General features: G+C 30.9%; 1 protein-coding gene across 4 annotated transcripts in view; it reads left to right on the top strand.

Moving 5' to 3' along the window:
• Window positions 1–18,701, top strand: part of LOC118184286 (ATP-binding cassette sub-family C member 5-like) — a 181,276-nt gene that overhangs the window by 51,184 nt on the left and 111,391 nt on the right. For all 4 annotated transcript variants that reach the window (XM_085815584.1, XM_085815583.1, XM_035353937.2 and 1 more), the window contains 4 exons: window positions 1,112–1,174; window positions 1,273–1,357; window positions 14,469–14,617; window positions 17,739–17,846. In XM_085815584.1, coding sequence (XP_085671710.1) covers window positions 1,112–1,174; window positions 1,273–1,357; window positions 14,469–14,617; window positions 17,739–17,846 — 405 coding nt within the window. The remainder of the gene's footprint in view (window positions 1–1,111; window positions 1,175–1,272; window positions 1,358–14,468; window positions 14,618–17,738; window positions 17,847–18,701) is intronic.

Here is an 18,701-nt window from a genome sequence, read left to right as displayed (position 1 = left end):
GGGATGAGATCACTTAAGGTCACGTGATATGAACCGGCGACTTAGGATGTTGAACCATGAAAGCATAGTAAATTCTTAAACTAATGTCTTTTTACAAATATATTGTCTTTATTTATTGGCTTTGTACAAAATTTTAAATGCTATTAAAATGTTTATGCCTTCAAAATAAAACATTCTTCGAACTAACATTTGTTAAAATTTTTTATGTGCATACTGTATGTAGTCGCCAATAAAGTCTGCTTGGCGAGGTTTGTGACGGCGTAATGGAAAAGTACCTCAAAATCCAAGCATGCTGAATCAGCACAAATCATATCAAAATCTAAAATTGCATCAGAAGATCATGCTGTCAATTTGGTTGTATTACAAAGGTATAGTGTATTTTGAGCTGCTTTCAGACAATCAAGTGATCAACTCAGATATTTACTGCCAACAGCTTATGAAATTAGAGGAAGCAGTCAAAGAGAAAATGCCAGAATTTGCAAATTACAAAGAAATGCTGTGCCACCATGACTGTGCGAGAATGTGCACATCTTTAGCAACGCGTATGAAGTTATCAAGTTTGGTTGGGAAGTCATGTCACATCCTCCATATATCCCTAACCTTGCACCAGTGGATTTCAAAGTTTTAAAGTTTATTAAACTTCTTAAATGATTAAAGTTTCAGTAATAACAATGAGCTCAAATTGTACTTGGTTGTTTGCTGATAAACAACAGAAGTTCTGTGATTGTGGAATCATAATGGTACCAGAAAAATGACAAAATGTCATTGAACAAAATGGAAGATGTTTGACTGATTTAAGGTAATTTTTTATGCAGTCACATTGAGCTTTATTTCACACTAAAAGCCAAAATTGCTTTTTTGACAATCCAACAATATTTCTGTTTAAAGGATTGCAGAATTAAGGTGTTATAATATTAAATTACTCTATGAAGCACTGAAATGTATTAATTATTATAAAAATTTGATGTATTTTATTTCAGTTTTAGCTTCTTATTCATAATTTTATTTATCATGTGAAAGTAGTTGATAATCGATATAATATTTATCTTAAAATTTTAATATAGCTTAGTAAAGCAATTTTATAATAAATTATCTAAATTTTTGTTCGCAGTTTATTATATCCTATGTGTCTGCTCGCTATCAGAAAAAAACAGTCAAAGCTACTGATGAAAGGGTAAGTCCATTATTTTCAACACCCTTACATTATTTCTGCATTTGCATATTGTTATATCTTGTTAGAAACAGTCATATTCTTTTAATATACTTTTGCAGGTGTCATTGATGTCTGAGTTTTTATCAAATGTGAAAATTGTAAAATTCCATGCATGGGAGAAACATCTCATGGAAAATGTTCGAGGTTTGTATTCATTATATTATCTTGTATTCATTATATTATAAATTAGATAATGCAATATCTGATAATTTTATTTGTGTATTTATGGTATAGTTAAGAAATTCTGTTATTGATAAAATATCCTACCTGTATATTGTATGCCTGTTAATATATATTCCCCTCTCCCATGTCAACCATTATTTGCTGTCTGTGTAAAATTCTAAAAAGATTTTTAGTAATTTTTTCCCCTTTTTATCTTAACATTCCAATAGATTTAATCATCCCAAGCACAGTTAAAATCCTGTAAATTTTGTTTAGCAAACCTTAGTTGCTCTAAAATTTATCCCACCCTTCTCACCTACAAAAAACATATGAGTTTCATTTCTGATTGTTTTTTACTAATCTGAAATTTTTAAATATTTTGTCTTTTTTTCCTTAAAATTTAACATTTATGACATAGTCTTTCGTCATCTTTGGCGACATCAATTCCATGTTTTATTACTTGTTAAATGAAGACACAAAATTTTGTGTTCCAAATTTATGAACATCACTTTATTACAAATATGTGATTTGTATTCTCTTGGAATTTTATTTGTTTCTAGTTTGAAATATATTTTGACCTCTAACTATATATATATAAACAATTTTGAAGCAAAGAAGAGGAATCAGCTTGCAGTCGTTGTGCCTTACGGTGAAAGCGTATAGATGAAGATAATAAAACATGAACTTGGCGAATTCAGTCTTTATTTCCATGTATATAAAATCATCTCAGATATTTATTTATCCAGTCATAATGAAATCTGATGCATTTCTATGATTCAGTCATATTGAAATATAATAAATTTCTATGATTCAGTCATAATGAAATATGATAAATTTCTATGTGCATTGGTTTTTAACACAAAATGACGCAAGCATTTTACAAAAGCAAAGCAAGGAGATATTAACAAGGTAGAAGCTAGCAGTATAATGACATAGTTATTGTGCAAAGAGTATTTATATGAAATCTGAGGTATAAGTAGAGCTAATCTGTGATTGGTTAGTACTAGTTTTAGTTGCCCTTTTCCAGTAATGTTACATAACATAGAAAAATCTTGAATTTGGGAGAACATGAATTTAGGGGGACAGCACTAAATCTAGAATGTTATTTTTGAGGTCACCAATTATTTTTTTTACAGCAGCTATCGTATTTTGTTATATCTAACATATATATATATATAACAACCTAGCTTATAATATTATATATATATGTAATAAAATACGGAATTTTATTATTACATATTTTGTTATTTCATAAGAAAAATTGAATTTAAATAAATAAATTTAATTAAAGAATTCTTTGCACCATTGCTGCAAGGAATGAAATTTAAATTTAAACAAATTAAATTTAAATTTTAACAAACACATATAAAAGTAAAAAAGCAAATTTAAAGCCAAAAAAATTAAAATATATATATATATATATATTTAAAAAAATGTAAACATATAAAAGATTTAAAAGATTTAATTCTCGAACTAATCTACAATATCATTTAAATTCAGAAGCATAAGCAAATCAAGTGCAAAACCAATATATGAAAATAAATTCCACGTATCAGAAAATTCTAGGGTATGACTTTATTCAATGTAACAGAATCTTGTTAGATTCCTTAAATAAGAAACTCATAATTGATAACACCCATCTGGACTTTCAGGAAAATTCTCCTAATAAAACAGTAACCAATTCAGTTTACAAAAAAGAAAAATTGCAGTTTAAATGCAGTAAGGGAGTTAGGTTTGGAGGCAACTTCCGCTTGATAAGTCTGTCTCCTGCCTGCTCAACAGTCATTCACTTATGCATTTTTAAAAAAATTGTTTGGATTACCGTAATTTCCGGAAGAAAGGCCGCACTCGAGAAAAATGGCGGGGAAAAAATTAAAATTTCACAGAAATGCCGCATCAGCATAAACGTCGCAATAGATTAAATTGCGCGTGACATCGTCGTGGGCCGTATAGATGCAAATTATTAACCTAAGTCCTGATATATTACATACCAGTTAAGAAAAATGCATGAAATGAAACCATAACTCAAAAATAAATTAAAGGTAAGAAATGTGGAAAGTATATTTAGCTTTACATATATACTTGTATTTACCCACTAAAGAAGTCCATATTTGTAATACTCAGACTATATTATAAAAAAATGTTGAAACAACAAAATGTTAACTTTGGATGAAAAAAGGAAATTTTAAATTTTACTTACAAAAGGAATTAAAGCAAACTATACATCATATCAAGCCATCAAAATCTTATTCTTCATTATCTGAATTAAAAAGATTTAGTAAATCCTGATCTAAGTCCAAGTCTTTCAGATCGTCACATTCATCCTCTTGGTTTACAGTCGCTTTATCGAAGGATATAATTTCAGCTTCTTTGAACCCTACTATTATTGACGATGTTTTTACCGATTTCCATGCACTTCTTACCCACTTTGCAACTTCTTCATAAGATGCTCTACGCATTTTATCGCTTTTGGTATACGTATGCAATACTTCACTCATCCAACACTCCCACCACTTTTGGACTTCAGCTTTGAAGGATTTATTACCTGATAAATCTAACTGTTTTAAGATTTTTGTCAAATCATCAAGAATTATTGCTTCGGTCATAGACAATTTTTGACATCTGGTTTTCACTGACTCAAGTAAATGAGCACGCATGGAATCCATTATCAAAATCCCTTTTGGTTGGAAAAAAGATCCCATACGACACTGCCAAACTTTTTGTAGCCACTGATGCATGATTGTTTCGAACATCCAGCCGTTCTCGTTTGCACAAATAATTACGTCATTAGGAAAATCTCCCTTCAGAATAGTCTTTCGTTTAAAAATGATCATCGGCTTTAGCTTGTCACCGTTTGCGGCAAATGCTAACACACATGTAAATGACATTATTTCATGCCCCGTCGTAAGCACAGATACAGTTTTTTCACCAGTTTCATCAACAGTTCTGTTTGCAGGAGAGTCGAAAGCTAACAACGTTTCATCCATATTTATTATCTGCCTTTTTATCCTGCCAGTCCATTGGTAATTGTTGCCCGACTGTTGTTTTAGGCACAGAAATATTTTTTCTTTTCATAAATCTGCTACACCTTCTTTGAAATCATTTATATTCAGTCGTTTTGCTATAAATTTTGCTTGTAAGCGAATTTTTACAGTCGAAATTGCCATTCCCTTTCCTTGTTTCCCAGTGTTCAAGGTCATCCTCTAGATTCGGCTAACTTACAGTACCACTTCTTTTGGCTCGTTTCTGTTGTGGCATATTTTTAAGAAATTCTTTTTCAGTCCTCCAACGTCGAATACATCTCTCATCAACTTCAAACTCTCGAGCTGCTGTTCGATTTCCAATTTGCTCAGCACGTGAAATTACATTAAGCTTAAAACCAGCGGTATAGCTTCTGTGCTGTAAATAATATCTATCTTATCGAAGATAAAATCTCACTGGTGCCTCCAAAATGTATGTTGTGCAGTAATGTGAGTGAACTAGATACCCGTCCTCGTTTTAAACATAAACTTATATTAAATAACTGCACAATACAAGTTTAAACAAGAAAATGACATATAAAACGTACAAACACGAGAACACAACAAAAATAGTGAAAAATAGTCAGCATTCCAGCTGCCTTGCGAATGCATTCGTCTGAGTCTGACTGTTCAACTGAATTCAATGTTCTTTGGCATAGTTCCAAAAGCGAAAGAGTCAGGTTGAGTTGTTCTGTTCCGGTGCATTGGAACATACTCCCACCCTATCAGGCATTAGTTCTGATATATGGGCAAAGGTGCTAATTTATGAATGTTTCTTTTAAAAATAGAGCTTTTAGTTATTTTAATTATGATTTTTTTCTGCATTTTTAGTTTCCGTGTAAGTGAGTGAAGAAAAGGAATCAGTTATAAGTGTTTGACATTTGTTATTGGTTTTGCACTTATTGATGAATCTTAAACAATATGCTAAAATGCATATAATCTTAGAAAATGATGAATATTTTAAAAATAAATCACTATATAATTCATTTGATGTAGCACTATGAAATGAAAATATAGGATCATATCTTTGTTCAGCTTTAATTAGATCCTTGATTTCTTTGGAAACGAATTCCTCTTTCGGCCAGTGAGACGAATCCAAAAAAAGCCAACTTGGGCCACTAACCACAAGTTGCAATTAGGAAGACATTTGGGATCAATACCATGCGAAGCGATATCTGCCGGGTTCTCTTTGGAAGGGCCATGCCTCCAGTATTTTGTTGGAAGTACTTCGATTATTTGAGACGTCTGGTTTGCAACAAAAGTCTTCCATTTACGGGGATGTGCCGAAAGCCAGAAAAGTACGACTTTGGAGTCAGTCCAAGCGTAAACATCAAACTTATATTTTTTGAGAGTGTTCATGACTGCACGATATAACTTTGAAAGCAAATGAGCACTGCAAAGTTCCAATTTAAAAACAGGTACTTGTTTGATAGGTGCGACTTTTGTTTTAGAAACTAAGAGAGAAACCTTTATTTCATTTCCATGTATTTGTTTGCAATATATTGCAGCAGCGTAAGCAAGTGTTGAAGCGTCGCAAAAGCCGTGCAATTCAAATGTGTCAGAGGAAATAAGCGTGACACCTGTAGGAATGGTAAAATGTTCAACTGCATTGAAAGATTTCTGAAATTTAAACAAATCTTCAGCAAGACTTTGTGGAATAGGAGAATCCCAGTCCCCTTTTGTAAGCCAGAGCTTTTGATAAAAAATTTTCAATACAACAGTACATGGTGAAATTAATCCCAATAGATCGAAGATGCGTTCTGATTGGGACAAAATGTGTCTTTTTGTCAGCGGTGAGGTGAGTGCAAGTACGGGTTTGAAAATGAATGTGTCTGTTGAAGAGTTCCAAAATACTCCTAAGACTTTCGTGCTTTCCTTATCATTAGGAATTATTTCTAAATTAGTGTCCAATGAACAATGTTCTTGAAATTCTGCAAGAAATGCATTTGAATTAGAATTCCACTTTCGTAGGTGAACCGTGCGTTTCTAAAATATTGGTAATTTCCTTACAATGTGATATTGCATCACTATCGATACTTGAACCCGATAGCAAATCATCCATATATACATCATGTAGTAAAGTATGAGAAACAGCAATATTTTGTGAATAATCTAGTGCAATTTGCTTAATGCACCTAGTGGCTAGGAAAGAAGCTGGAGCTAAACCATATGTTACGGTGTTTAACTTGTAGATGCGTATTTCTTCATTAGGGTTAAACCTCCAAAGAATTTGTTGGTAATTCCGATCCTCATCGAACACTAAAACTTGACGGTACATTTTCTCTATGTCTGCTGAAAAGACTATTTCTGGAAATAAAAAATTAAGTAAAATTACGAAAATGTCTCGTTGCAATTTAGGACCAACACCCAAGATTGAATTCAATGATTTACTGCTGGAAGTTTTACATGAAGCATCAAAAACGACTCTTAATTTGGTAGTTGTACTAGCCGGATTGATCACTGCATGATGGGGAAGGAAATATTGCTCATTCTGAAATCTATATAAACCGTTTTGTGTAACCAATTCCATATGACCTAAATTTTCCTATTATGCATAAAATCCTTGTATTGGTTTTCAAATTCTGAGTTTTCCTTAAATTTATGTTCCATATCATATAATCGAGAAAGTGCAGCTGGTTTTGAATTACCTAATTCAGATTTAGATTTTTAAAATGGCAACTTCACCACAAAACGACCAACTGAATTAATTGAGTAATTTTCCTGAAAATGCATTTCAACAAATTGTTCTTTAGGTGATAATACAGTGTCAGTTGAATTTGGCACTTCTTCTAACTCCTAAAACCGTTTCAATTAGCTATCACTATTTATTTCATAAATATGCAAGTTTGTAAGTAAATTTGATTTCGTTTGAGATTCCGGTAGTTTTCCAGATATGAGGAAACCAAATATTGAGTTTTGAGCAATTAAATCACTTTGAGAACAAGTTATTTGTCCAGGAAGTAAAATAGAAAACAAGTAGCCAGATCCTAGAATAATATCTATCTTATCGAAGATAAAAAAATTTTGGAGGCACCGGTGAGACCGTGACATTTTCAAAAATTTTCCACTCCCTTCTTGCTTAAAAACTATTCAACAAGTACTTGTACCCAAACTGATGGGATCCGTATCTGGCAGAATGCCAAGAAAAATTTATTCATGCTGAAGGGGAAATATGTCAGAGTTCATTATTGCAAGGCAGGTGGAGTCGTATCCGCCTTTGAAAAAAATTGCAGAGAAGGCAGGGATGAGGAGAGGATGGGTACTGGAAGATTCATCGAATGGCAGAGGAGAGAGACTATTCAAACTGATGAGATTGTTGATTTGAAAGGGGGAAGAATGTTATTCTTCTGAGATCTCGCTTAGGGTGAATAAGGCATGTAGATCCGTTCAAAGGAAAGAATGTAAACAAAATAACGTTCGCAAAAAGCAACTGAGTGGTCTTTTGTGCGGGAACAGCACCAGTCTATGCACAATGACAAGGCCATCGAAACTATGTACAATGGCCATCATAGGAAATATTTTATATTTGTGCGCCTAAATGCCGCACCCGCTGAAAATTTAAGTTTTAAACACGTAAACGCCGCGGCATTTCTTCCGGAAATTACGGTATTTTAATTTTCTAAATTAGTGAATTTATTTTCATATATTGGTTTTGCACTTGATTTGCTTATGCTTCTGAATTTAAATGATATTGTAGATTAGTTCAAGAATTAAATCTTTTAAATCTTTTATATGTGTACAATTTTTTAAACATTTTTTTTTTTTTTTAATTTTTTTACTTTAAATTTGCTTTTTTAAATTTTGGCTTTAAATTTGCTTTTTTACTTTTGTACGTGTTTGTTAAAATTTAAATTTAATTTGTTTAAATTTATATATATATATATATATATACACACACACACACACATTTCATGTGCTTTAAATTAATGCATTTCATGCTTTTGTGTAAAACTTTTATTCCAAGTATAATCAAAGCCAATGATACAAAAACCAGTATTGTTCCAAATATAATAGAGAATAATGCAAAACCAGTAATTTAGTATATTTATTATTATTATATTCATTTATATATAATTTTTTCTATTAGTTTCATTGCTTTTGTTCATAAATGTAATACTTACTTTTGAATTGTAGGTAATTTTGGTTTCATTATCTGTTTCTTTTCTCATTCAGAATTAAAATTAAATTTTCAAGTTTCTTAGCCATCACAACTTTTTTCCTTTATTTACATTTTATTTCCATTTCAGTGCATCAGTTTACTCTTAATTTGGAATGCAGCATGTGAATTCTTTCTCTGATATTTGTATCAGCGTTTTATTTTATTTGTATGCACATACATACATATATTTGCATATATTTGTGTCATTTCATTTATGCATATGCCATTATGTGCTTCTGCAGTGCATGCACTCACATGCTTACTTTGTTCAACAATATTGAGGAAGACTAGGAAAAAGGTTCAAGCAATCCAAAATTCAAGTGATTGTGAATATGGAAAATTCAGCCCAAATAATATATGTATCATGTTAAATATGCATAAGAATACAAGGTTTATAAGAAATTAAGTTCTTCTGTAAATAATTAATTAACCATAACTTAATATTATTATGAGTTATGAGCTATTATGTATATACTATATGGTTAAAGGATGGTGGCCTTTAAAATGAGATCAGTTGTGTGCCCCATACTGGAGAAATTCAAAATTTAATGATCCTATCTCAAAAGTTGTAAGAGACGTTGAAAAAATAGCAATTACAAAGTTGTAGAGCATTATCAGGTTTGCATGAAAAACATGTTAGGCATGATGATTCTTATAATGAGCTTTTGCTCATGGTGGTTAAAACTGCTTGACCGTTTTGAGGTTTAATGGTCCCTAACGCCAATTTGTTTTGGAATAATGCTATAAAATTATATATTGGAAAGATAATTTAATCAAGAATGTAATGCTATAACATTTTTTTAAAAAACTTATTACGTGCTCCGCCCTTAGGCACTACACAGAAAGGGAGGGATGCCTCGTGGAGGTCTTTTTAAGGGAAACTGGCTCGTATCCACATTACACATGGGGAAAACCACGAAAACGCCCATGCAGCTAGCCCATTCGCCGGGACTCGAACCCCAGACCGAACTACCAATGTTCAGCGGCTTTTACCACTCGGCCGCTGGTGGGTCTATGCTATAACATTTATGAGGGATTATTTATGAGAAAAGCTGTTATAAAGATGAAAAGGAGAAATCACATTGAAAAAATGAAATATAGAAAAATATCAGTATGTCATTTAAAATTTAATTGAGTAACCTTTAATATTAGTCATGGTTTTACAACACCTTTACATGGAGTGAACTAAGTATTTTAATTCTGCAGTAGTTATAATATAAAGCAAAGATTGAATTATTGCTTCTGTTAATTGGGGTTTATTGATAAATTAATTCTGTCTTGCAAGTTATCGTTGTTCAGCACTACAGATTAAATGCTGGACTATTTCCAGACCATTAAATCAGGAGTATATGATTGTCTTGAAACCACTTTTTTGTGCAACAGCAATATGGCATGAAGCTAAATCCGGTTCAACTACAAATGTATCATTAGCTTGGAAAGATTTCAGTGTTCCTATACCACTTTAAAAATTTAAGAATGTCATGTTTATTTAAGTTTCCACCAATTTTCCTTCTAATATCTTAACAACTATAGTCTTTTTCACTTTACAGTGCCATTTTACATTGCTTTCTAGCTGACCAGTCAATTCTTTACACTATTGCAATTATTTTATTACATTTTATAAAAGGTCAGTAAATTAAAGGGCACAGAAAAGCCAGTCATGGTAATAGCAGACTCATAATAGTGTGACAGATGCCTTTCTTTACGATTCGATACATTCATTAAATGAATTCTTTCATGACCTGATTGGCTTATTGTCAGAACAAGAGGATGCCTTCTTAGGTGTCTAAGCATTCATGCTCATCAATTAAATTGAAACTAAGGTAATCTATTTCACATGAATCTAAGCAAGTTTTGTTTCTTTTTTCCAGTTATTAGGCTATAATTTTTTGTAGAATGCAGATAATTGAGTAAACTTTGATGCATTATATTCTTGATTAGATTACCTTTCCACTTATGTATAATTTTATATTACTTCAAAAAGAAGTGATATTTTCAACCATCAGACTCCAAAAATATGCTATTTACATATGGATGCTACAACTCTGGGCTCTGATGTACACTATCTGCAGGCCCCAATGGCCCAATGGCATATTACAAGTCCGTAAGACATTATTAAATCAACAATGAATATTATTTTCAGTCTCTGCAGAAATTCATGGTTAAGTAGCATTGTAAATGGAAACATACTGCGAGTTGACTTGATCATAATGCTAGGCAAGTTGTCATTCAGTTGTAAGAATATTTATGAATACTATCAATATTACATATTGGATTTAATAAATCTGTTCTTTGAATTAAACCTGATTATGGTCCTTTCCATCAGTTAAAAAATGACAGGTTGTGTATTTATTCTGAAACTGATATGTTGTTTATAGCCTTATTTAAAGCTTTCATTATGTTTCTTTCTATCAGTTAAAAATGACAGGCTGTACACTATATTCTGAAACTAATATGTTGTTTATAGCCTTACTTAAAGCTTTCAGTTTTTTTCATTATTAATGGTATCTGGTTATTCAAAAACTGCTGAACCACTGGGAATGTCACATTGATGCTGATGTCAGTATTTAGAATTATTAGATTATTATTAGTATTAGCTATAAATACATTCCTATTCTTTCAGTATTAGTGAAGTATTCCCTGCAAGTATTCTAAATGTGCTAGTGGGTTTGATCTGGATAACATAGTAGTTTTCAAAATAAAAACATATAAAAAAAAGTTTGAGTCAGTTTTTTTTTTTTTTTTTTTTTTTTTTATGGTGAAAAGTAGAAGGTAATTTCAGCATGATTTAAAAAAAAATTGATATATTAAAAAATTTTGAATTATTTACTATTCTGATTGTATTTTTGTGATATTTTTGGAAATGCGTGCTAATGCATGGTTGAATTTTGCAGGTTCTGAACATTTCTGCAAATATTTCCTTATTTGTGGAAGTGATCTGCTACTATTTTATTATTTTCATCAATATGATATTCCCCCCCCTTTATATCTGGTATAAAAAAAAGTGCCATATACACGCTGAACACTGGTAGTTCGGACGGGCTGGCTGCATGGGTGTTTTCGTGATTTTCCGCATGTCTAATGTGTATACGAGCGTTTCCCTTAAAAAGTCTTCCACGAAGGCATCCCTTCCCTTAGGCAGCAGGCTTCAGTGAGCTTGGCTGCATGGGTGTTTTCGTGATTTTCCACATGTGTAACGTGTATGCATACGTGAAGACAGTGGGCGCAGCCCAGCCAAAATGGCTGAACACTGGTAGTTCGGTCCAGCTTTCAAATTCCAGTGAATGAAAGCGGGCTTCACTGGTAGTTCCGTCCAACTTTCAAATCCCGGCCAATGAATAGCCGGCTTGCCTGCTAGTGCTGTTTTATCTTCTAAACTTTAATGCATTCAGTTTCAAATTTATGGAGGCATATTTCAGGCTTTTCCTTACTATCTAGGAAAATTTTCTTTAAAATCACTTAATCTAATAAATTAATTATTTTTTATGATGTTGGTAAAATATGAAGATTCCTCACCATTTTTTCATTCACTCAGAATATCTGTAAATTTGTCTTCAAAGTTGATTACTGTTGTTACTTCAAAGTTGATTACATCATCAGAATTGTGTATAAGTCATATGACATAGATTTTTCTCGAAGTGACGCAGTGCAAATAGATGTTGCTATTTTTAAAATAGAGAAAGGAAGTTAATTTACGCTGCTAATTTAATCTTTTACATAATCTTTATTTTTCTTACATGTATATGACATTTGTCTGAAGGTCAGCTAATTGCACAGATATATACTGTGCACTTTAATCTGCTTTATATATATGTAAGATCCTGCCTTCCATTCATTTTGAAATTCTGATATAAAATTATGTAGTTAGGTTCTTAGAAAATGCTATTTTGTAGGAATCCAGATGATTCTTTACAATATAATATTATAAGACATTTTATTAAAAACAGGTAACTTCTTAATTATAATAATTAAGTATTTTATTAAAGACAGGTAACTTCTATCTGAACCTGGAAATGTGTTTTCTTTCATAAACATGAAACAGAATCTTGTTGATACAAGTTTATCAATGTATTTAATATTCTTGTTATACATGCGTAAAAAACAGGGATAATAAAAGTTTAAGAGATCTTTTAGCTGAATTGTTTGTCATTATGAATAATAAAACCCAAACTATGCAAATGAAAAATTATTAAAATGTATCATTATTGTACTTGGAATTTTCTTTGGATTTAATTAAACATACTAATTTATGTACCCAAGTTTTACCCTAAGTTTTGTGAAGTGCATATATGTAATATATTCAGCAGCAGGAATTTTGATGGCATAGAAGTGTTGATCCATAATGATTAGCAAATTGGAGGTGAAGGCAGGTTAAATCTTCAGTTTTATTTTCAGCAACATGTTGTGGCTATACACAAGTCAGCACATTAAATGTGCCTGTTCCAAAAGACTTACATTTTTGCAAGATTTGCAGCAAAAAAGAAGGAGCAGACAGTCTACAGTCGAGCTAAGGCAAAGCGTAGAAAGCAAGTGCATTATTTTCAGGGTGAAATCTTATTCAGACTGAGTTAGTTTTGGTTCTCAAGGCATTTTGATTGGACAGTTAATATTGCTATAAAATTACTATTGTCTGTTTTATTTTCACTTACATCATCAGAATTGTGTATAAGTCATATGACATAGATTTTTCTCGAAGTGACGCAGTGCAAATAGATGTTGCTATTTTTAAAATAGAGAAAGGAAGTTAATTTACGCTGCTAATTTAATCTTTTACATAATCTTTATTTTTCTTACATGTATATGACATTTGTCTGAAGGTCAGCTAATTGCACAGATATATACTGTGCACTTTAATCTGCTTTATATATATGTAAGATATAAGAAAATATCACAGCTGCTTTAAAAAATAATTATGACCTCAAAATTAACATTCTAGATTTGGTAATCTCTCCCTAAATTCATCTGTTCTCCCAAATTCGAGATCTTTCGATGTTGCATAATGCTGCTTGAAAAGGGTAACCAAAACTAATAACTAACCAATCATAGCTTATCTCTAGAATAGCACCTACTCTGGTATAAAAACCTCTTGCAGTTAATTACATCATTTCTTCTGGTAGCTCCCACCTTGCTACTATCTCCTCGCTTTGCTTTTCCATTTAAGTGCCTGCGTCTTAAATTTAAGAATCAATATAAATAGCAGTGTATCATATTTCATTATGATTGAATCGTAGAAATGTATCAGATTTCATTATGATTGGATAAACATCTATGGAGATGATTTTATGTGTGTGGAAATAAAGACTGGAAATTCTTCAAGTTCATGTTTTGTTATCTTCACCTATAAGCCTTCATGCTCAGCTATGATGACTGTGAGCTAATTCTTCTATGTTCCCGGAATCATGACATATATATATATATATATATATATGAACTCTAAATTGATGAGGAGAGAAGGAGCTATCTTCTTTTCCAAGGAATAAATATTTAATGTAACACTTTGTAATACTATTATGCATATACTATTTATGTTAATTTCTGCTGTCAAGAATGATTATCTAGTCAAATTTTTTGCTGCTCAAAGAAGAATTTAATTGAATTAAAACTGGCATGCAGTGGCAGTTAATAAAATTATATTGCTTAGTAATCTGTATTTCAGCAAACTTTCATATAAAATTGGTAATATGTGAATTATTATTTTTTATATCTGTATTATGCTATTAATCCTAAAAATTTGCTATGTAGTTATTGTAGATTTAGCAAGTTTTATTAAAAAATTTGCTAAAAAATGCACCTAAATTTGATTATAGTAATATTTTTTTTACTAATTTTTTTTCTGTTTTATTTACTGTGGCATTCAACATTATTATTTTTTATTTTGAAAATTTTAAATACTATATACTTTATATATTTGCAGCTGCTAGAGCAAAGGAAAGGAGCCTTTTGCAAAAAGTTCAATATCTTCATACAGTAAATTCTTCTGTTTCATCACTGTCTGCTGTAATAGCTACAATATTTACAATTTTGGCATATACTCTGTTTGGTTATGATATTACTCCAGCCGAGGTAAACTTAATAATGTTTATCCCTCTGAATAACTTCTCTACTTTTATTTACTCCAGTTTGCCCTTTTATATTAAATTCATACCATGTTTTTTTGACACCATATTGGTGCGTTTTGGTTATTTCTTTGGCTTGGTGCTAGACAAAATGATGAATAATCATTTCAATAAACAACAAGGAAATGTTTTCTAACTACTTGCTGAGAGAACTCAGCATATATTATTTTTTTTCTTTTTGTGTCTGAACTGTCATCAGGTGTTCCACAATTTTCTAGCATTCATCAGTTTTAACATTAGGACAAGACAACAAAGAACTAGCACATAGCTTGCATGTGATAAATTATTCCACTCGACCATTATTTTGTCATTCATTCTGAAATGAGCATTGGTTCGCAAAATTCAATAGGGCTTTTTTGATACCATAAGTAAATCTACCAGCAGTAACCAAAGAAGTGTATCATCTGACTAACTGCATTTGTGTTCAGACGTCTTTTTCCTTCCTGGTAGACATGAAAGCTGCATAGTCATTTTGGCTTCAGTCATAATTTTAATTTCATGAGGTGATTATCAGAATTCAGTTTGTCTTTGTGAAAGGATAATACACATCTATTACTTGGCAAACTCCAAATCATAAAATCCATTTGGGGGAAGAAAGAAATTTTTTTATATAAAAATGTGATTATGAAAGTAATGGTTATAAAGAGAATTATCACCAGGAAAAAGAAGCTCCAAGTGGTATGGCTTTGATGAAAAAGTACTCTCATAACATATGTTTGTACATTTATATAAATTATCTTGAGATCTTTTCTGTTATAGTACAATAGGTACCAAATTGTTTTCTGTAACAAATTTATATACATCAATGTTGCCTATCAGCCATTACTAAATTAAATGTATTCTATTCTTTTATAAAATTGTTCTTGTTTTCAAATTAAATAAACATTTTTAAAGTTTATCACTCTAATTTGTTCTTTATTACTGAAATAAGTGACCTAAGAGAGATATATTTTCTTACATTTACTTAAATATATTAAGAAAAATGTTACCAAGTACAAAATGAGCTGATAGTAAGATATTGGAAGTATCAAATTGGCATATATAGAAAACTGGGTACTTTCTGATTATTCGCTTCCCTCCCCCCTCATCCTCAAAACTCGGTAACTCCATGGAGATTTAGTGAATTTGCGAAAAACACTTTTTGTACTCAAAGATGGTATTTTGTTCATAAATAGAAAGAAGCCTTTTATAAAAAGGAAGAAATTTGATAAAGTAAACGAAAATCTAATTGCCAATTTAGTTTCAGATTAATTTAGTTTCAGATAATCTAATTACCAATTTAGTTTCTTTTAGAGTCAGTGGATCTGCTAATGGATGTTAAATATAAATTGTGTAATTCCATGTCTATTAAAACACATGTAAGTTAGATGCATGCGTAGGTGGTCTATTGTCATATGTATATTAAAAAAATGCACCCAAAACATGGCAATTCTAACAGTAATTGAAACTAGGAGATGTGGCCAATCAGAAACTTTTGAAAATTATTTTTCTGTAATGGAAAAATCTTTATCTTGTTTCTTAAATATTCTGCTTTTTTTAGTTTCATTAATGATATAATCTTATCTGAGAAATGAAAGTGTTGAAAAATTTTGACATCACATTTTCTTTTATATAAAATTTATCATAGTTTTGTTATTGTATCATTGTTATCATCATTTATCATTGTAAGATAGCTTAGATTATTGTATTAGATGGTTTGCTTTTGTCTTGTGAAGTCCATTTATAATATTTTATCTTAATTTAAATGAAAATGGTTGAAAATTTTCATCTTACTTTTTCTTTCTTTGTGTTTATGTATATTAAATAAATTTTCTCGCATTCTTTAGGTTTTGTATCTTATATTTTCGAATAAATATTAAATACTTTATTCTGTTTTATTCTTTTATCTTAATTTTATTATAGATCTGATGTGTACCTTCGTAATGCACTTTTTTAAATTGAAATTCAATATGTTTCATATACAGGGTGTTTATAAAGTCCCGGACCCATTTTGATGTTTAATAACTCATAAAAAATAAAGGTAGATTAAAATTAATAACATAAATGGTTAGATAGACTCTAAAAGTTTCATGACCCTTGTCAATGAACTTCCACGTGTGCCCCCTTTGTCGCACGGAGAATATCAAGTCGATATTCAATTTCACGCCAGGTACCGGCAGGCATGTCGGCATCCACAGAGGCTATTGCGGTTGTAATTCTGGCTTTTAGGTCATCAATGTTCGACACTCTCCTCCTATAAACGTTGTCCTTTGCAAATCCCCAAAGGAAAAAGTCCAGCGGCGTTATAACAGGTGATTTGGGTGGCCAAGGAATTGGACCTTCTCGCCCAATCCATCTTCCTGTAAAATGGTCATTCAGAGAACTACGAAGGATGGTACCCCAATGAGGTGGTGCACCATCTTATTGCAAAAAGACATGTGGCTGAAGCTCTTCTAGTTGTGGAAATACAAAATTTTCCAACATGTCTAAGTATATGACTGATGAGACCGTCTTTTCTGTAAAAAAGAAAGGCCCAATGACTCGGTCGTGCAGTGGTCCACATCACACATTAACCTTTGGGGAATCCCTTTGTGCCTCACGGTATTCATGGGGGTTTTCAGATCCCCATAACATTGCAGTAGTTGCCAAAAACAAAAGAGAGAAAAATGCAATTAATAAGCAGACGATATTTAGGAAAGTACAGATATTTAGACTGGGAAATGAAATTATCTGAAATTAACCACACGTGCAGATGATATTTACAAAAGTAAAGATATTCAAACCTGAAAAGGAAAATGTATATTAATATAAGTTATATATATATATAATATAAGTTATTCCATCAATAAATGCCATAAGTTTGTTTATATCTTCATTATTTTATGAGTTATTATACATCAAAATGGGTCCGGGACTTTATAAACACCCTGTATTATAGCTTTGCTAACCACATTAAATGAAATATAATGAATATTTTATTGTATTTATTACATGTTATGATAAATAATTATATATACATGTATTTTTCTTGAATATAAATTTCATTATTTATCTTAAAACTGTAAATGTTTCTTTCTTTCATTTTAAAGGCTTTTACTTTAGTAATGGTTAATACAATTGCGAGTCATGGAATTCGTACTTTACCTATGATCATAAGGAATATTGTCAATGGTATGGTAGCAATTTCAAGATTGCAGGTAAGTGCTTTTATTAAGGTATTTTACAGAAAATTTAGCTTCCTTCCTTAAAAGTGAAAAGTCTGTGCTCTGTCTCAAAATTGAATTCAAGTGTTCCATTTGTATTCTGGCTGCTTCATGTGAAGTTTTGAAGGTACTGTAACTTTACAGCCGCAGCTTAGATTTCTTGATGAATTTGAAGATCAGTTTTATAATCACTGACTGATATTGACCTAAAATAAAAATTAAATATGTTAATTTTTTGTCATTTTATATATAGATTTCTTTCACTCATATTGTTCTTGTTTTTGAATATAAATTGTTTTAAGTTAAGGAAATACTGATTAATACAAATGTATTGATACATTAATTAATACAGTCATGAGTTAGCAATAGGGCTAAATGACTTGAATTTAGTATAATAAATAATATTTAGTATAATTGAATTTAGTATAATATATAATTGACTTGAATAGATGAATGAGTTTTCTAATATTGCAGATAACCGGTTCTTGCCCAGGTTCTTAAATATACATTATTCTTAATTTGATAATTTTTATTCTAAAAGTTTTTGCATTAATTTTTTTAAATATTAATTTATAATAATATAAACATATTGTAAATTAATATTCTTAAAATTTTGAAATTTTTTTGAAAAACAAAAGAAATCCTAGAACTTAAAATGCTGTATGTGCTAACTGATTAATATGCTCAATTTGTTAAGGATTTTACACTGTAGTTAACAGCTTTTATATTTGTAGGGGGAAATTGCAGGATTTCAAAAGAAGTTCAAATGTCTAAAAAATTTTGGTATTTCTGGATTATTCAAAATCAAGAGTGTTAGTACCTCACAATTTATTTTTGGCAGCTATCTGA

The sequence above is a fragment of the Stegodyphus dumicola genome, chromosome 4 (genome assembly GCF_044657685.1).
Source record: "Stegodyphus dumicola isolate Sdum_Otavi_A_Nest chromosome 4, ASM4465768v1".
NCBI classification, from domain to species: domain Eukaryota; kingdom Metazoa; phylum Arthropoda; class Arachnida; order Araneae; family Eresidae; genus Stegodyphus; species Stegodyphus dumicola.
This window is presented reverse-complemented; position numbering and strand designations above follow the sequence as displayed.